General features: G+C 40.3%; 1 protein-coding gene across 1 annotated transcript in view; it reads left to right on the top strand.

The window, feature by feature from the left end:
• asz1 (ankyrin repeat, SAM and basic leucine zipper domain containing 1) overlaps positions 1 to 21,176 on the top strand; it is a 127,114-nt gene that overhangs the window by 89,965 nt on the left and 15,973 nt on the right. Inside the window, exons 11-12 of the mRNA XM_041215657.1 lie at positions 12,847 to 12,952; positions 14,276 to 14,389. Of these exons, the coding sequence (XP_041071591.1) occupies positions 12,847 to 12,952; positions 14,276 to 14,389 (220 nt within the window). The remainder of the gene's footprint in view (positions 1 to 12,846; positions 12,953 to 14,275; positions 14,390 to 21,176) is intronic.

Genomic DNA, 21,176 nt, shown 5'->3' with positions numbered 1-21,176 from the left:
GAGAAATGCAGTTTGCCTACTTGTCTGTGCTTTAGAGCAATGTCTCTGAACCTTAAACAGTAATGTATTTTAAAATTCAGTGTATTCAAAGGAAGGTTGTTCGTTTACTGAGCTAGCCAACTTTTAAGTTTTCACCTCATACATTGTGATATTGTACTGAAATAAAATATACTGTCATAACGTAATTAGATAGTGTAGTTTTAAGGTTGCATTAAACCTACAGGGTAGTGTCCTCGGCCCAACCATCTTCAGCTGCTTCATCAATGACCTTCCATCATAAGGTCAGAAGTGGGGATGTTTGCTGATGATTGCACAATGTTCAGCACATTCGCGACTCCTCAGATACTGAAGCAGTCTATGTCCAAATATGGCAAGACCTAGACAATGTCCAGGCTCTTGCTGACAAGCGGCAAATAACAAGCGCCAGGCAATGACCATCTCCTACAAGAGAACTTAACCATCACTCCTTGACGCTCAGCACCATTGCCATCGCTGAATCCCCCACTATCAACATTCTGAGGGTTACCATTGACCAGAAACTGAACTGGACTAGCCAGGTACACCCACGGTGCTGTTTGGGAAGGAGTTCCAGGATTTTGACCCAGCGACAGTGAAGAAAGAGATATATTTCCAAGTCAGGACGGTGAGTGGCTTGGATGGGAGGCTCCAGATAGTGATGTTCCCATGTATCTGCTGCCCTTGTCCTCCTAGATGGTTAGTGGCCATGGGTTTGGAAGGTGCTGTTTAAGCAGCCTTGGTGAGTTTGCGCAGTGCATCTTGTAGATGGTACACGCTACTGCCACTGTTCGTCGGTGGTGGAGGGAGTGAATTTTGTGGATGGGCTGCCAATCAAGCGCTACCTGCTGTGTCCTGGATGGCATCAAGCTTCTTGAATATTATTGGGGCTGCACTCATCCAGGCAAGTGGAGAGTATTCTATCACACTCCTGACTTGTGCCCTGTAGATGATGGACAGACTTTGGGTAGTCAGGAGGTGAGTTACTCGTCATAGGATTCCTAGTCCCTGACCTGCACTTGTAGCCACGGTATTTACATGGCTTGTCCATTTCAGTTTCCGGTCAATGGCATCCCCCAGGATGTTAATAGTGGGAGATTCAACGATGGTGATGCCATTGAATGTCAAGGGGCCATGATAAGATTCTCTCTTGTTGGAGATGGTCATTGCCCGCCACTTGTGTGGCGTGAATGTTACTTGTCAGCCCAAGCCTGGATATTGTCCAGGTCTTACTGCATTTGGACATGGACTGCTTCAATATCTGAGGAGTCGTGAATGATGCTGAACTTTGTGCAATCATCAATGAACATCCCCACTTCTGACCTCATGATGGAAGGGAGGTCATTGATCAAGTAGCTGAAGACTCTAGGACACTACCCTGAGGAACTCCTGCAGTGATGCCCTGGAACTGAGATGATTGACTTCCGACAGCCACAACCATCTTCCTATGTGCTAGGCATGACTCTAACCAGCAGAGAGTTTTCTCCCTGATTCCCGTTGACTCCAGTTTTGCTAGGGCTCCTTGATGTCACACTGGGTCAAATGCTGCCATGATGTCAAGGGCCTCACCTCTCACCTCAGCCCTGAAGTTCAGGCATTATGTCCATATTTGAACCAAGGCTGTAATGATGTCAGGAGCTGAGTGATCCTGGCGGAACCCAAACTGGGTGCCAGTGAGCAGGTTATTGCTAAGCAAGTGCTGCTTGATAATACTGTCCATGACCCCTTCCATCACTTTACTGATGATCAACAGTAGACTGATGGGGCGATAATTGGCCGGGTGATTTGTCCTGCTTTTTGTGTGCAGGACATAGCTGGGCAATTATTTACATTGCCGAACAGGTGCTATTGTTGTACCTGTACTAGAACAACTTGACTGGGTGGGATGGCAAGTTCTGGAGCACAAATCTTCTGTACTATTGCCGGAATATTGTCAGAACCTACTGTCTTTGCAATAACCTGTGCTTTCAGACATTTCTTGATATCGTGTGGAGTGAATCAAATTGGCTAAAGACTGGTCTCTGTGATGCAGGAGACCTTTGGAGGAGGCCTAGATGGATCATCCACTTGGCACTTCTGGCGGAAGATTATTTCAAATGCTTCAGCTTTATCTTTTGCACTGATATGCTGGGCTTCCCCATCTGGGATATTTGTGGAGCCTCCTCCAGCAAGTTGTTCAATTTGCACTACCGTTCATGATTGAATATGACAGGACTGCAGAGCGTAGATCTGATCCGTTGGTTGTGAAATCATAGTTTAGTCTTTCGCTTGCTGCTTATTTTGTTTGGCACGCAAGTAGCCCTGTGTTGTAGCTTCACCAGGTTGACACCTCATTTTTAGGCCTGGCTCTCTTGCACCCTTCTTTGAACCAGGGTTCAATATGAAGACAAGACTTAGTCTCCACAAGGACTGTGTGATGGCCAGTCATACTGATACTGTCATGGACAGATGCATCTCCGGCAGACAGGTTGGTGAGAGTGAGGTCAAGTGTATTTTTCCCTTTTGGTTCCCCCACCACCTGCCGCAGACCCAGCCTAGCAGCTATGTCCTTTAGGACTTGGCCAGCTCTCTGTAGCGGTGCTACCAAGTTACTCTTGGTGACAGACATTGAAGTCCACCACCCAGAGTACATTCTGCGCCCTTGCCACCCTCAGTGCTTCCTCCAATTGGTGTTCAACATGAAGGAGTACTGATTCATCCGGTGGGACAGGACATACCCAGGGATGGTGATGGGTGGTATCTAGGACTTAGCCTCACTCACGGAATCATACCTTACAGAAAATATCAGGCTCTTGCATGACAGCTCTCCCAATTTTTGTACAAGCCCCCAAAGATTGGTAAGGAGGACTTTGCAGGGCCGACAGGGCTGAGTTTGCTGTTGTCTAAATAACAGCGTAAGAAATAGGAACAAAAGTAGGCCATTGGGCTGCTCGAGCCTGCTATAGCTTTCAAGAAGTTCAAAATTGATCTTCAACCTCATCTAACTTTCCTGCTCAATGCCCATACTCTTTAGTTCCCTTAGCGTTCAAAATCTATTCGTCTCAAACTTAATTACGCCTAACCCCCAAGCATCCATGGCCCTTTAGGTAGAGAATTCCAAAGATTCACACCCTCTGAATGAAGACGTTTCTCCTCATCTTAAACTGAAATGGTTGACACCTTATCCTGGAACTCTTGAGTTAAAGACTCTCCTGCAAAGGGAAACAGCCTCCCATCTACCCTGTGTACCTTCTCAGAATAGAATAGAATCAAGGAATTATTACAGCATACAAGGAGGCCATTAAGCTCATCGAACCTGTGTTGGCTCTTTGCAAGAGCAGTTTGACTAATTCCAATCCCTGCCTTTTCCTGACTCTTGCAACTTTTTTCCTTCAGGTGTTTATCCACTTCACTTAAACCACGATTGAATCAGCTCCATAACCCCTGCAGTCAGTGAAATGCAGATCGTACCCATTCATTGCATGAAAAAAACCTTCATGTCTGCGTTGACGCTTTTTCCAATCACTTTCAGTTTTATATGTTTCAGTGAAATTACTTCTTATTTTCCTGAACTCTTAAGAATTCTCCTCAATCTCCCCTAATAAGGCACTCTTTCAACCCAGTGAGCCTTTGTTGCATCACCTCTAAGACGTGTATCCTTTCTTGGGTACGGATACCATGAGAGTACAAAGTACTGCAGCTATGGTCTCACCCAAAGCCTCTGTACAATTGCAGAAAGACTTCCTTACTCTTGTATTCCAACTTCCTTGCAATAAACACCAACACACAATTTACCTTCCTAATTGTTTGGTGTACCTGCATGTTTACTTTTTGTGCTTTGTGTACAAAGCAGCCCAAATTCTTCTGAACTCCAATATTTGCTAGTTTCTCATCATTTAAAAAAATATTGTTTTTCTATTCTTCCTACAAAACTGTATAATCTCATATTTCTCCACATTCTACCTACCTAATTTCCCTTTGCAGTCTCTTTGTGTCCTTATAATTAACTTTCCCATTAAACCTTGTATTGTCAACAAACCTGGATACATCACGTTAAGTCCCTTCATCTAAATCATTGATGTGGTTGTAAATAACTGAGCCCAGCACATTGTCTCCACACTATCCCCAATCGAATGGAAAGGCTGAGGTGACAGCGAAAATCACTGAAGGACTCGTCAAGAACTCAAGCAAATCTAGCACAGACATATACAAGGCAATCCTCAAGTGGCGAAACACACCGACCTTGCAGCACCCCACTAAAACAGCCTGTCTATCTGAAAATGACCCGTTTATTTCTACTATTTTCTGTCTTGTATTCATCCGTGCATATACATTACTCCAACACCATGAGCCCTCATCTTGTGTAACCACATTTTGTGTGGCACCTTATCGAAAGTATTTTGAAAATCAAAAAAAATAATACATCCATTGCGTTCCCCTAAATCTACCCTGCAAGTTATATCCTCAAATTCTAATAGATTTGTCAAACACTATTTCCTTTTCTTAAAACTATGTTGACTCTGCCTAATCATATTCTGATTTTCTAAGTGCCCAGTTACCATTTCCTTAATGATTTTCCAGTATTTGCCCAATGATTGTCAGGCTAACTGGCCTGTAGTTTCCTGTTATCTTTCCCTCCTTGCTCAGAAGTGGTGTAACATTAGCTCCCTTCCAATCCACCGGGACCATTCCAGAATCTGGGGAACTTTGGAAGATCATAATCATTGTATCCATCATCTCTGCAGCCACCTCTTTTTGAACCCTAGGATGTAAGCCATCAAGTCCAGGGATTTGTCAACTTTTAATCCCATTAATTTCTCCAGTACTTTTTCTTCAATAATAATTAATTTCTCATTTTGTTAGACTAATTGGTTCTCTGCTATTTCTGGTATTGTTTTGTGTCCCTTACCATGAAGACAGGCACAAAATACTTGCTCAACAGATTCAAAATATATTCCTACTCCCATTATAATTTCTCCTGTCTCAGCCTCTAGAGGCCCATTTTTACTTTCGCTAATCTCTTTTTACATACTTGTGGAAGCTCTTACAATCTATTTTTATATTTCTGGCTAGTTTACTCTCATTCTATTTTCTCTCCCTATCAATTGTTTGGTCATTCTTTCCTGGCTTTTCAGACGTCCCCAATCCTCAAGCTTATACTCTTGGCAATATTATAAGCCTCTTATTTTAATATAATGCTTTCCTTAATCTCTTTAGTTAGCCGCAAACTACTTCTGCCAATTTGATTTGCCCAATCTACTTGAAAGTTAAAGTCCCCCATGAGTATAGCAATACGCTTGTTACATGCACCTCATTTTATGTTTAAATACACTGCCCAACAGAATAGGGAACCTATAAACATCGTCAGCCAGTGTTTCCTGACCCTTATCTCATATCTGTATCCTGATTCGACTTGCTGCTCTCCCGAACCAAATTATCCTTCCTCAATAATCTCAATACTGCTTTATGGTATCTCTTATTATCCGAGCTAGCTGCATTCCTCCCTGTCTCCCCTACCACTCATGCATCCCTCTGATCTTTTTAATCCTGTGCCAATTTGTGCAAGGCTGGGGTAGTAATCCCGAGGTTCTGCTTATTAATTTGGATCCTAACTCCTCAAATTTACCCAGCAGAACCAGATTCCTTGTTTGGCCAATGTCATTTGGTTCCTATGTGGATCCTTTCCTTCATGCTCCAAGTTCTTTTCCAACTGTGAGAAAAAATCAGTGCACTGGGCAGGCAACGTAGCCTTCAGCACTCCTGTCATGGCTGCAATGACTAGTATCTATCCCCCTTACTGTAGTATCCCCTGCTACTACATTCCTCTTCACTCACCCTTCCCCCCCCCACCTCACCCAATCCCCTCCCCCCCAACTACACTTGAATGGCCTTGTACCATGGTGATATGGTCAAATTGCCCATCCTCCCTGCAGTCCTTGTCCTCACCCATACTGTTAGATAAGTCAAATTTAGCTATGCTTTAATACACCCATATTTGCAGACTTCAATCTTTGGCAATGCTTTTAACTTTACAAGCATCAAATAAACTTTAAGAAATGTCACTTGGGAACCATCAGATGGATTAATTTTCCTTTGCCTAATGTGCACTCCAATCCCATTTTACCATTAACAGCATTGTTAAACTTTCATATACAAAGAACATAATTCTCTATCTAAAACCAATCAAGAAGTTCTGCCATTTGTATCCTGCACAGATGATTAAAACTGGGATGCAGTTTGAGTGTTTCTGACTGTTAGGAAATAGGGATAGTTTAAGTTATATTGGTATTTGTAGGTGTTAGGAATGAGTTTTAGCTTTAAAGTTTAAGTTTGATTTGTATTTTTGTGTCTGTGTTAAGAAAGGTCAAATGGAATTTTGGTTTCACTTTAAAAGGGTGCTTGCATTTCTAATGAGGTTTCTTACAACTATTGCAGCTAAATTAAACAAACAAGGGTAGAAGAATTGAACTGTTGCCTAGCAACAGGAGGCCAGAGAGGCAGCTTTCTCCCACACACACACGCACACACAATCACACAAGAAGAGAAGCAATTTTGATTTGGAAGCTGTGGGGTTCAGTTGTTTTTTTTTTTGGAAAGTTGTTGCCAGGAGAGACTGGAGCAAAGGGAACAGAAACCCCAAAAGTAGGGAAGTGGAAGAGCGGAATTCCAAAGAAGACCTAGTCAAAGGAAGGGCAGGAACTTGGAAAAGGACCTGTTAAGTGAAGTTAGGTGTGAGGGACAGGAGAAAGGCTCTAAGCTTCAGATTTAAAGACGCAAAAGCTGCAGAAAGCAGATTTAAAGTGAGAATGATTTGCAAGATGCAAGAAAGTCCAAAGAGATGGCTGAAGGTCTATGCTCTTTGCTATGGGCATGTGAAACAGTGGTGTACTGTTGACGGCTGAGTTTGAGAGAGAGAGAGTGCATGGAAGACAGCTTGAATGCATGTGGTGACCCAGGGAAGAGGGACATCGGAAGGAGAGTTTGAAACCCTGGAGGTGAACCCTTGCGGAAGGCGTCTGAGAGAAAACATCGGTTTGGGAGAAGATTCCAAAGCAAGTTCTTGAAGAGTGGAGATTGGAAACCCTCGTGTGAAAGACGGAGTTCAGTGAGACTGGTTGGCTCACGGTGTGACAAGAATTTGTGAGGAGAGTTGAAGAGAGATCTGTTTGAGGTGACATCTGTCACTTGATTTCAGAGTGTGGTGTGTCTGACCATAGGTTTCTATAGGTTTACATGGACTGTGTTTTACTGTGAACATTAAAGTATAAGATAGCTTTTGTAATTTGTGTTATCCTTACAAATCTGTATATATCTGTAAAGGTATAGTTGTGGGTGAAGAAATATTGTAATATAGTTCATCTTTTCTTGTTGAATAGATGGATTTTTTTTGTTAAAAGTTCATCAGCTGACTTTGGTGACTCTGTTCAGTAGCCACTCTCCGTGTATCTAAACAAGCAAATAAAAGTTAGGATCTGTCAAACTGGGTTCCATCCTGGGATCAGGCTTGTCCAGTGGTAACCTCAGCTGGGGATCGTAACACTGATTCAAATAAAGTCAACAAAAACAGAAGTTTACATTGGGTATACGGCACAGAAACAGGCTATTCTGTCTAATCTGTCAAGATAGCATTAAGCTCTACTTGAGCTTTTTCCCATCTTTCCTCATCTAAATTTATCATCATAACCCTCTATTCCCTTCTCCCTTGAATGCTTGTCTAGCTTCCCCTTAAATGCATCTGTACTAGGTGCTTCAACTATTTCTTATGGTAAGCGAGTCCCACATTCTCACTACTTAGGTAACAAAAATTTTTCTGAATTCCCTACTGGATTTCTTGGTGACTATCTTATATTGATGGCCTCTAGTTATGCTCATCCTCACAAGTGGGAACAATCTCATTCTATCCATTCTATCTAAACTTTTCATACTTTTAAAGATCTCTATTAGGTTACCTCTCAGCTGTCCTTTTTTCAGGAGAAAAAGAGACCCAGAATGTCTGTCATTTCCTGAATTGTATACCCACACATTTCTGGCATCGTCCTTGTATATCTTCCCTGCACGCTCTCCAGTGCCTTTATATCCTTTTTATAAAATGGTGACCAGAAATTTCTTATCCTCAATACCGGTTTGGCATAATTTTCCTACTTTTCAATTCTATCCCTCCAGAAATAAAACTTCATGCTTGGTTTTTTTTTTAATATAGCCTTACTATGGCACCACTTTTAGTGATTGGTGTATTTGTACTCTGAGATCCCTTTGTTCCTCAACCCCACCTAGACTTGCACCTTCCAAGTAATAAGTAACTTCCTTAATCTTCCCTCACATTTACCTGTGTTGAACTTCAAAAGAGCACAAAATACACTGGGCCTGTTCAGTGTCAACTCCATACTCTGATTTTTTTTAAGGAATGAATAAAATATAAGAGAAATAAAATGTTTGTTCTTTCTTGTACCTTTGTTTTATGAATATACCTCTAATAGGCCTACAACAAACAAAGGCATTGTGCAAGAGCAATTCACAGAGGTTAGTTTGGCATCACTCACCTAGAGTATTAACAACTTTTGATGATTCTGGGAATTGGACTGCAGCAATTCAAGAAGGCAGCTCACCATCACCTCCTTAAGGGTAACTGGGATGAGCAATAAATGCTGACCCAGCCATCGAAGCCCACACCTCATGAATGAATGTTAAAAAAATAATTTGGATGCAACTAAATAACGCAAGTGTGGAACTATACCTTTCCTCCTCCTCTTATATCAGTGTTCTTTTGAAATTAATGTTATACCAATGTAATTCATATCTGGAATAGGCAATTAATGTATTCAGGAGGTTCAGTGATCTAAAACAGCATAGAATTAAGTGATTTTCTTGAATTAGGTGTTATGAGGTTTGATAATAAAGAGTATAATTGGAGCTTATATTTTACATTAAGAAAAATGCAATGTGTATTTAACTTGTGCTCATTCTAAGAACCACCAAAGGTGAAGATTCAACCTTGATGCATTAATTCAATTAAACTGTATAACTCCCTAATACACTTCCAACATCTCCAGAAACTTAACTAAGCTGAATTGCCTATTTGCATGTCAATCTCGACCCTTTTATGTAGTAAACAGGGAGCTTTGAGGCTTCACTAGCCCACAGTACTAGATTTAACTGAAAATACTATTAATGGCTATTTGATGGCCCATATGCATTTGGGAAAAGAAAAAAAGCTATGATTTGTGCTTGGGTGATGGTCCTTTTAAGAACTAGGTTTATTTGAAAGATTTTTCATAAAAAGCAACAGGGTTCCAGTGAATGATCATGTGACCAAGCTGCCTGGGAGTTAGTGCGGAAAGAGGCCATTTAGCCCATCATGTCTGCACTGGCCAAAAAGAAAAAAAGAAACAAGCTACTCATTTTAATCCCACTTTCCAGCACCTGGTCCGTTGACTTGCACCTAACAGCACTTCAGTTGCAGATTCAGGCTCCTTTTAAATGAGTTGAGTCTTTCAGCCTCAACCACCAACTTAGAGAATTCCAGACGTCCACGATGCCCTAGGTGAAAAAGTTTTTCCATCTACCAATCACCTTAAATCTATGCCCCCTGGTAATTGACCCCTCAGCTATGGGAAATGAGCCTTTCCTGTCTACCCTATCTAGGCCCCCTCATAATTTTGTACATCTCAATTAGGTCACCCTTTATCCTCCTCTTTTCTGAGGAAAACAACCCTAGCCTATCTAATCTCTCCTCGTAGCTGCAATTTTCAAGCCCTGCCAACATTCTTGTAAATATCCTATGCACTCTTTCCAGAGCAATTATATCCTTCCTATAATGTGGTGACCAGAACTGTACACAAAATTCCAGCTGTGGCCTAACCAGCGTTTTATACAGTTCCATCATTACATCTCTGCTTTTTATTCAATCCCTCACCTAATAAAAGAAAGCTTTCCATATGTTTTCTTTACTACCTTATCCACCTGACCTGCCACCTTCGAGGAACTGTGGACATACACTCTAAGGCCTCTCATTTCCTCAACCCCTCTGAGTAACTTCCCGTTTATTGAATATTCCCCTGCGACGTTTGCCGTCCCCAAATGCATTGCCTCACATTTCTGCAGATTGAATTCTGTTTGCCACTTCTCCGTCCACTCAACCAAACTATTGATATAATTCTGGAGTCGACAGCTATCCTCTTAATTATCAACAACACAGCCAATTTTTGTGTCATCTGCAAATTTCCCAATCATGCCTCCCACATTTATGTCTAAGTCATTAATATTTGCAACAAACAGCAAGGGCTGCAACACTCAGCCCTGAGGCACACCAATGGAAACCATTTTCCACTCGTGAAAATATCCATTGACCATTACCCTTTGTTTCCTGTCACTGAGCCAATTTTGGATCCAACCTACCACCTTCTGTGTGCCATGACATCTCACTTTCCAGATCAGTCTGCCATGTGGGACCTTGTCAAATGCCTTACTGAAATATGTGTAGACAGCATCCACTGCACTACATTCATCAATCCTCCTTGTTACTTCTTCAAAAAATTATATCAAGTTAGTAAGACACAATCTTCCTCTAACAAAACCATGCTGATTATCCCTAATCAATCCATGCCTTTCTAAGTGACAGGTTATCCTGTCTCAGAATTGTTTCTAATAATTTGTCCACCAAAGAAGTCAGACTGATGGGCCTATAATTTTCTGGCCTATCACTCGCACCCTTTTTAAATAACGGCACAACATTCATAGACCTCCAATCTTCTGGGACCTCATTTGTATCTAGTGAGGATTGGAAAATGATCCTCAGAGCATCTGTTATTTCCTCCCTGGCTTCGTTCAACAGTCTGGGATACAATCCATCTGGCCCTGGTGATTTATCCACCTTCAAGGATGCCAGTCCCTCCAGTGCTTACTCTCTTACTGTGCTTATTGAATCTACTATTTCACCCCACTCCTGTTTAACTAGAATGTCTGCATCACCCCACTCCTTAGTGAAGACAGAGAGAAAGTACTCATTGAAAACCCTGCCCACCTCTTCTGCATCAACCCACAAGTTACATCTCTGATAGGCCCTACCTTTTCTTTAGTTATTCTCTTGCTCTTAATGTACTAGTAAAACATCTTAGGATTTTCTTTGATTTTTACCTTCCAATATTTTTATGAATCTTCTCTTTGCTTTCCCAATTTCCATTTTTACTATTCCTGTACATTCTATAATCCTGTAGGCTTTCTACAGTATTAAGTCTTTTGTGACTATCATACGCTTTCTTTGTCTGCTTTTCCTTGGCCTTTATGCTTCTGTATAACCAGGGACTTGCTTTGGCAATACCACCCTTTTTCTTTGTGGTGCCATGTTTACACTGTGCCTGTAGAATCTCACCTTTGAATGCTTCGCGCTGATTTGACAGTTTTTCCTTCTAATAGCTGTGTCCAGACCACTCTCGCCAGCTCACCTCTCAGCTTTGTAAAATTTGTCTCTCTCCCCGCCCCCCCCCCGACTTACTCCTGTTCTATCTTTGTCCTTTTCCATAATGATGCTACATTTAACTATATTATGGTCACTATCTCCAAAATGGTCCCCCACTGTTACTTCATCCACTTACCCAGCTTCACTTCCGAAAACTAAATTTAGAATTGCACCCTCTCTTTATTGGGCTTGTTACATGCTGGCTAGCAAAGTTCTCTTGAATGCAGTTCAAGAACTTTGCGCCCTCTGTATCCTTCACAACACTGTTCGTCTCCCAGTTGATGTTAGGGAAGTTGAAGCCCCCAACGATTACTGCCCTATTGTTTTTGCACTCAGAAATCTGTCTACATATTTTCTCCTCTAACTGCCTTACACTATTTGGAGGTCTATAGTACACTCCTATCAGTGTGGCTGCCCCTTTTTTATTTCTGAGCTCAGCCCATACGGCCTTATTTGATGCTTCATTTAGTATATCATCTCTCCTGACAGCTGTAATTGATTCTCTAACCAATAATACCACATCCTCACCTTTATTATCCTCCTCCCTATCCTGGTTGAAAACTATATCCAGGAACAATAGAAAAAAAAGTGTCAACCAGAAGTTAATTATAGAGATGAGTACGTCCCTGCGTGTGGTTTTGTATTCAAGCAGTTTGGTTTTGTGGTTTAGAACAAGCTGGCTAGAGGGAATATTCCTTTCAAGCAGGATTTAGTTGAAATTCTATGTGCACTGACTAAAGGTTTTTCAAAGCATGGTCAACTGAAGGACTACCTTAACAGTGAGTCGGATTTCTGGGATAGCCAAGCTGAGAGGAGAGAAAGTTCATAGAGACAAGACTCCAGAGAAATGAACATTAGAACCAGGAGAGTTCTGACCTGAGGCGCCTACACTTTAAGATGCTAGCAACACCCATGTTGGGTGGGGAGTCCACAGCCATGGGACAGTTGAAGGTGATTTATGGGGAAACTCTTGCTAGAAGTAAGCAGCATTATACGAAGCAGTACTCTTTGAAGCAGTACTCAGACTAAGTGATTAATTTTCCAATTTTTGATTAATAGCAGACTTGAGTTTTTTGGGGTGTAAATGAAATGGGTGTACATAGAAGTGTGAGTTAAGTTCAGCTTAGAGTATAAGTAACTGTGTTCATTGTACTTTTAATATCTTTAACATAATTGTTTTAAGATATAGTTATTAGTATTCATGTTCTTTGATTTTTTGTGTAGTTAAATTCTTTTGATTTGAACAGCGAACCTTATGCCTTCATTCTTCTAGCAAATACCTGGGTTTTCAAAGTCTAAAAAAATTAAACATATTACTCATCTCTACCTGGATCATAGCAATTGTTGTCTGTTGGTTTATGTTTGTGTAATAAATTTATTTTTAATTTCTTTTCAAGCAGTGAAGAAGTTAACAAATTTTTGATAAAGTTGAAGAAGCATTGTGGTCACCTAATGGTAACGGTTCAGAATGTGGCAAACCAATTAGCAACCAACTCAGAACTGGTATGTTTGAGTAAATGGTCTATTCTCCTCCACCCCTGTAAAGTGTAACTTATTTTGAAAATTTACAAAACTGGCAACCCTACTTCCTCAATCAGACATACCTTTATAAACACAATGACTAATCTTAAAATACTTAAATGTTTTAATTTTTTAGGAAACATCTCAGACTTTATGTTCACTGGCTTTACAGTAATGCTGAAAAGGCAAATATTCTGCCTCTATACTAGGATTCTTTACATCCAATTTGCTCCTCTTAACCCCCTTCTCCTGTAGATGGTAAGTGATTCATGCTGATTTATAGTTCCATGAACATGAGCAGTCTGTGGTTACTAGCCAAAGTGATCATTTTTAATTTTGATATTCCACCTTGGAGGCCATCACAGCTAAGCTCAATTTTTTTCTCTTCCCACCATCAGTACACAAACTTCCATCAAAGGTTACTGATGGAATTGCTGGCTATTTTTCTTACCCTTTTCTTTCCTTAACCTAGAATACTAAGTGCTCAACTTTTGCTTTACTGAAGTCAATCAAATCAGTGCAGATTAGAGTTTATACAAGTAACCTTGTTGGTCTCTATGGCTTAGTTCATCCATAAGTGTGCTTATTCGGATGTCTATTTTTATTCTATTTTTTTCCAGTTACCCAGTTTAGTGCCACGCAGCATCCTCCAACATGAGGATAGATAGCTACCAAGCAGCTAGGTAGAATATAAAAACCATAGTGATTTATCTTAAATTTATTTTATTCCTACCTTCTGGGGAAGTGCTTTTTCGAAAGCTTTCCTCTGACTGGGCTGAGTACTTGAAAATGTACAGAGATGAACTTCTTATTAGCTAGGCATTGCAATAATTGGAGGACCAGTTAGTTCGATTGGCTAGGTGGCTAGTGTCTGGATCAGATTAGTATCAACAGTGTAGAGTTTGATTTCCGTTTCAGCTGAGGTAGATTCAGGGCCTCCCTCCTTGTCCTACCCATAGTAAAAATGATGGCACTTTGCTGTGGCTTAGCAAAAAATCACTAGGAACCTGCCTTCGTGCAGAGAACTGAAGAAGATGATGATCTCAATACTTATATAAAAATTGATGGCAGCACCTGGCGATTTGCGCCAGGTTAATCTGTAGAAATCAGTACAAAAAGTGACTTGAGAATTTATTTAAAAATAGCGCATCTTAATTGTTTCTCTGAGGAAAACTTCATTGTACGCGAGTGACATCAGATTGGTTGACATTCAACCTGAAAAATAATAAAGATTTTTTTTCCAATGGTTATCTTAATTGTACTAGTATTTTCAATTCACATCTGCATTTATCTACCTGTTTTCAGAGAGTACTGGATTTGGATCCTGACCACAAATCTGCTTTGGTCTGTGATGACTTGGCTAAATGTATTCAGGACCTGGATAAAGAAGTGGAGAGGTTGAAGAATCTTCTGTTGAAGGTAAAGGAACATTAACAGACACTTGTACAGTTTTAAGTTAGTATATTTTAGTAACTCTAATAAAATGTATGCATTTTTTTTGTTTTAAGTAGAATTTTCCCTACATCCCTGTATAAGACCATAGATCAGATATAATCTGGATAACACTTGAGTGGTGACAGAGATAGTGAGGGTGGGAGAGGTCAAGGCTGTATGTTAACACCACATCAGTCATTTGGGAACTAACAACATATTGACAGGCACTTGTCAGAAAGTGTCGCATGAAAGTAATTGACTGTTGGAGTGGAATAAATTTACAGAGATTTGGCAAATGGAGTGTTAGTGTCAGCAAAGAATCTGTTACTGAATGAAGCCATGCGGAGATCTAGTAATGAATATATGAGAAGAACCCACCAGAGTTATGATTTGAAGACTTAATATATGATGTTATGTGTGAAAAATAACATGACACTTAATAGAGCGATATCTGATAAGAGTTTTCAGTGGAATGTTTTTTGTGGAATCTATAAATTGTTTTGCTTGAAAACTCAATTGAATTAACTATACAAACATTTTTTGTTTAATTGAAAGTTATGTTTTTCTTACAGTATTTGAAAAGAAAACACAAGCTAGCAACCCTAGTTGGGTAGAACTTAAGATCACCTGTATGAGGTGGAAAATACCAGCCATATACTTCTAATGTTGCCTACGCTATTTAAAATTAATTAACTGAAGGAGTTGAGCAATGCATTATGAAGGCATCTTTTTTTTTTGCCAGAATCACAATTCGGGGTTTTTAACTATAAAATCAAGATAAGTCAGTAATTATCTGGTTTAGCCCTCATAAAAGTAGTGAAGTTAAAGAATCAGCTTAAAGATAGTATTGATGAAAAATGTTTGAAAAGATTCAAGGCTGAACCATAGATTGCTCTGCTCTCTCACTTCTGAAAACAATGGATGCACTTAGGATTCTTAGAAAGTTCAAATATTGTAGACCACTAAAGCACTCAGCAGCTTCCAGTTCCACTGCCCAGTACAAGCACTATCAGGAATCCAGAGCTATGGGCAGCCACATTTGCTGGCTAACCTGTAGATATCCACTGGGAAAAAATAAATATCAATGCTTGAGTTAGATCAGGGTCATGGCATTTCAAAGGAGGATGCCCTAAATGTAAGATTGCTGTTCCATTAGTGGTTGTGGCCACATGGTTTCAACACATCTTACGCTTCCATATTTCAGTTCTGAGTGAGAAGAGGTATGTGTTCTATTACCGTTGCTTTCCAAACACGAGGAGGAAGATCTATTTACAACTGAACAAATCTTTTGAAATGATCATCCTAACTATAATTGTTCAGGCCTTGTATTCTAAGCTGAATGTCCATCAGCTTTGGGCATACCTTTGATTGGAGCACCACATCACTTTCAAGAGATGAACACAAGCTGGCAGCGAAAAGTAACTTTCCTCCCATTTCACCTCTTCTTAAGCTACTTTGCACCGCTTGGGTTATAAAACATCTGCAAAATAGTAGCTTGAATTAATGAGCACACTTTAGAGGGCAATATAACATTGACTATGCTTCTCGGAGAAATTGAAAGCCTATTTTTTGCTTAGATTCAATAAATTGATTCTTCTAAAGATATGAAGTCTGCACATTTTACTTTGATTTTAGATGTGGCTGCTGATTGATCTCAAAATTAGTTTTATCAAAATGAGGCAAAATTAATAGCTCTTTACTTAATTCATTTATCTTGCTCTGAATACTATGTGCATTTAATGGCACAAATAGAGGTTAATGGGTATGATCTTATAGCCGTTACGGAGACATGGTTACAAGGATACCAAAGCTGAGAACTAAATATTCAGGGGTATGTGACTTTTTGAAAGGACAGGCAGGAAGGAAAGGGTGGTGGGGTTATTTTGTTAGTATGAGATGGAATAAGTACAATCGCAAGAAATGATCTTGGACTGGAGGATGTAGAATCCATATGGGTGGAAGTAAGAAATAACAACAGGAAGAAGACACTGGTACAAGTAGCCTATAGGTCCCCTAACAGTGGCTGTACCATAGGGCAGAGAATAAATCAGGAGATAATGGAATGTAAAAAAGGCAGTACGTTAATCATGGGTGACTGTAATCTTCATGTAGATCGGAAAAATCAAATTGGCAGAGAAAACCACGAGCAAGAATTCATAGAGTGTATTCGGGACAGTTTACGAGAACAATATGTTGTGGATCTAACCAGGGATCAGGGCATTTTGGATCTGGTAATCTGTAATGAGGCAGGTTTAGTAAATGGATCTCAGAGTAAAATATCCCGTAGGAAACAGTGACCATAACATGATAGAATTTAGAATTCAGTTTGAGAGTGAGAAACTTGGATCAGAAACAACTGTGCTAAACTTAAATAAGGCTAATTACAATGGAATGAGGGAAGAGTTGGCTGGAGTGGACTGGGAAAGCAGAAAAGACGGTTGATGAACAATGGCCGATGTTTAAGAAAATAGTTCATGACTCATAACAAAGATATATCCCATTGAGGAAGAAGGATTCTAGGAAGGGGATAAACCAACCATGGTTAACCAAGGAAGTTAAGGACAGTATCAAATTGAAAAAAAAAGCATACAATGTGGCAAAGATTAGTGGTAAGCCAAAGGATTGGGAAAATTTTAAAAACCAACAAAATATGATCAAAAAATAATAAAGAGGGAAAAAATAAACTTTGAGGGTAAACTAGCAAGTAATATAAAAACGGACAGTAGGAGCTTATTTAAATATATAAAAAGGAAGAGAGAGGCCAAAGTGAACTTAGGGCCCTTAGGCTGGAGAAATAATAATGGGGACCTAGGCAATAGCAGAGGAGTTGAATAAATGCAGAAGTCTCCATGGTAGAAGACACTGATAGCATTCCAAAAATGCTAAATAATCAAGGGCAAAAGGGAGGGAGGAAATAAATACAATAACTATCACTAGAGAAAAAGTACTAGGGAAACTAATGGGACTAAAGGCCGATAAGTCCCCTGGACCTGATGGGTTGCATCCTAGGACATTAAAGGAAGTAGCAACAGAGATAATGGAGGCACTGATTCCAAGAATCCTTAGATTGTGGAAAAGTCCTAGAGGATTGAAAAATTGCCAATGTCTTTATTCAAAGAGGGAGACAAGAAACAGGCCAGTTAGCTTAATATGTTATTGGGAAAATGTTAGAGTCTATTATAAATAATGTAATAGCAGAGCATTTAGAAATGCATAATGTAATCAAGCAGAGTCGGCGTGGCTTCATGAAGGGGAAATCATACCTGACAAATTTATTAGAATTCTTTGAGGAGGTAACAAGCTGGATAGATAAAGTGGAACCAGTAGATGTAATATATTTGGACTTGCAAAACGCATTCGATAAGGTACCGCACATAAGGTTAATTAATAAGATAAGAGCCCATGGTATTAATTGGCAGTAGGATGGATAGAGGATTGGCTAACTAATAGAAGACAGAGTTGGGATAAGGGGGGCATTTTCAGGATGGCAACCTGTAACCAGCGAAGTACCACAGGGATCAGTGCTGGGGCTACAATTATTTACCATATATATTAATGACTAAGATGAGGGAAGTAACTGTACTATTGCCAAGTTTGTGGATGACACAAAAGAAGGTGGGAAGGCAAGTGGTGAGCCTGACAGAGTCTACAGAGAGATCTGGACAGGTTAAGTGAGTGGGCAAAAACTTGGCAAGTGTGAAAGTGTGAGGTTATGCATTTTGGCAGGAAGAATAGAGGAGTTGAATATTACTTAAATGGAGAAAGGCTGCAGAAAGCTGCAGCACAGAGGGATTTGGGGATCCTCATGCATGAATCACAAAAAGCTAGCATACAAGTTCAGGTAATAGGGAAGGCAAATGGAATGTTGGTGTTTATTTCAAATAGAATGGAGTATAAAATAGGTAAGTCTTGCTAAAACTATACAAGACACTAGTTAGACCACACCAAGAATACTGTGAACAATTTTGGTCCCCTTATCTAAGGAAAGGTATACTGGCATTGGAGGCAGCCCAGAGAAGGTTCACTAGGTTGATCCCAGGTATGGAGGGATTCTCTTACGAGCAGAGGTTGAGTAGGTTGGGCCAGTGCTCATTGGAGTTTAGAAGAATGAGAGGCAGCCTTATTGAAACATATAAGATTCTTAGGGGGCTTGACAGGGTAGATGCTGAGAGGTTGTTTCCTCTTGGGGGAGAGTCTAGGACCAGAGAGCATAATCTGAGTAAGGGGTCACCCATTTAAGACATAGATGAGGAAGAATTTATTCTCTCAGAGGGTAATGAATCTGTGGAATTCTTTACCGCAGAGGGCAGTAGAGGTTGGGTCATTAGGTATATTCAAGGCTGATATAGACAGATTTTTAATCAGTAAGGGAATCAAAGGTTATGGGGAAAAGACAGGAAAGTGGAGTTGATCAGCCATGATCTCATTGAATGGAGGAGCAGATTCGATGGGCTAAATGGCCTATTTCTGCTCCTACGTCTTATGATCTCACCCTAAATCAAATTTGTTCAATGTTTTAAAATAATTACTGTAGATAGACTTCATGTTTCAGAATGAACTTTAAAAAAGCAACCTGGAAATACGTATGATGACTTTTCAGAAACAAAAGCCTGTGCACTTTATCAAGTTCAGAACCTGTATATGCCTATATAATTATTAATTGTATGCATGAAAGCAGTGCTAAGGTTACCTAAAAATCTAACTTTTGTTTTAACCACTCTGATCACATTCAAACAAGAAATTAAGTTGAATACATTATTTGGTGGTGAAGTGCAGTATGATGCACTGTTTCTGAAAATGGGACCAGAAACTTACAAAAACAAAGACCTGTCATTTGAAGAAGGCACATTTTCCAAAAGTAATTAGAAACTTTTTACCCATCGACATTCCTTAGAAAGAATTAGAGAAAGACTTTCATTCATAAATCATTTCTCAAGACCTCAGGATACCCTAAAGCACTTTAAAGCCAATAAAGTATTTTTGAAGTGTGGTAATTGTTGTGCTGTGGGAAGTGGCATATGGTAGCAGAGTAGTTAGATTACTGGGCAAGCAACCCAGAGGCATAAGTTCGAATCTCAGCACAGCAGCTGGAGAATTTAAATTTTGGAATAAAATGCTAGGAGCAGTAGTGATGATCATGAAACCACCGATTGTCCTAAAAAATCATGCCCTTCAGGGAACAAAATCTGCCATCCTTATTCGGTCTGGTCTGCAAGTGACTCCAGATCCACCGCAATGTGGTTTATTCTTAACTGCCCTTGGAAAAGCCACTCAGTTGTATCAAGCCACTGTGGAAAAATTATAATAAGAAGTAAACCAAATTGACCACCCTGTACCGACCTCGACATTGGATTTGAACACTGGAAGTGTACACCCAGCCTAGTTGAGCTTGCAAAATCCTCCTCATTAACAACTGGGGACTTGTGCCAAACTTTAGACCTGTCCCACAGACTATTCAAGCAACAGCCTAACATAGTCATACTCACAGAATCATACCTTTCAAACAATGACCCAGAATTCTCAATCACACCTCTGGTATGACCTAACCTGGCACAACTGACCCACCAGAGGTACCAGCACAGTGGCATTCGGTCACGAAGGGGTGAACCTGGGAATCCTCAACATTCACTTAAGTCTCAAAGCATCAAGTCAAACATGGGCAAAGAAACTTCTTGATTAGCACTCACCACCCACCCACAGTTGATGAATTGGTACTCTTTCATGCTGCATACCACTATGAAGAAACACTGAAGGACAGAAGGGCACTGAATGTACTCTGGGTGGGAAACTTCATTGCCCATCACCAAAAGAGGATGAGTAACAACACGACTGCAAAGCTCTGAAGGGCGTAGCTGCCAGGTTGGGCCTGCAGCAAGTGATGAGAGAACCAACACAAGGGAAAAAACTGACTAGGCCTCATCCTCCTTAATCTGCATGTTGCAGACACGTCTATTCATGATTGTACTGGTAGCAATTACCACCACACTGTCCTTATGGAGACAAAGTTTCATCTTTGTGCTGAGAACACCCTCTATCGTGTTGCATGGCACTACCTCTTGCAAAATGGGATAAATTCAGAATAGATCCAGCAGCTCAAAACTGGACGTTCATGAGGCACTTTGAGTCATGAGCAGCAACAGAATAGCATTCACCAAAATCTGTAACCTCATGGTCCAGCATATCCCTGACTCCACCATTAAACCAGGGGGCTAACCCTGTTTCAAAGAGAAGTGTGGAAGAAATGCTAGGCCAATGTTTTCTCTAATTTCCCTTTGATGTGCACAACCTGTTTGTTGCACTGTGCAGTTCCTTTAAGATTGCTGTGTGGCCATGCATGCACGCATCTTAAAGGGAACATTCATTCTACAGGGCCTGTTTGTTCCTTACAAGGCACATTCCAGATTATTGCATGGCCACAGATTCATGTAGCTTAGATGGAACATTTGCCAGGAGCAGCCTAAAAATAAGGACCCAAATTAGTCAATCTGTAACATGAGAACATGCATGCTAAATAACAGAAACAGAATGTTATTGACAAAACTATGTAATCACACAATCAATGTGTTAGAGCAAAGTTCTTCAGCCCTGCCACATCCAAACATGAATGGTGGTGGGCAATTAAACAACTAACATGGGGAGAAGATTCCATGAACACCCACATCTTCATTAATGACAGAGCCCAGCATGACTGTAAAAGACAAGGCTGAAGCATTTGCAGTCATCTTGAACCAGAAGGATATGATCCATCTCGGCTTCCTCCTGAGGTCCTCAC

This window comes from Carcharodon carcharias, chromosome 21 (assembly GCF_017639515.1).
Source record: "Carcharodon carcharias isolate sCarCar2 chromosome 21, sCarCar2.pri, whole genome shotgun sequence".
Lineage (NCBI taxonomy): Eukaryota > Metazoa > Chordata > Chondrichthyes > Lamniformes > Lamnidae > Carcharodon > Carcharodon carcharias.
The sequence above is the reverse complement of the archived record's forward strand: the minus strand, read 5'-3'. Positions and strand labels throughout refer to the sequence as shown.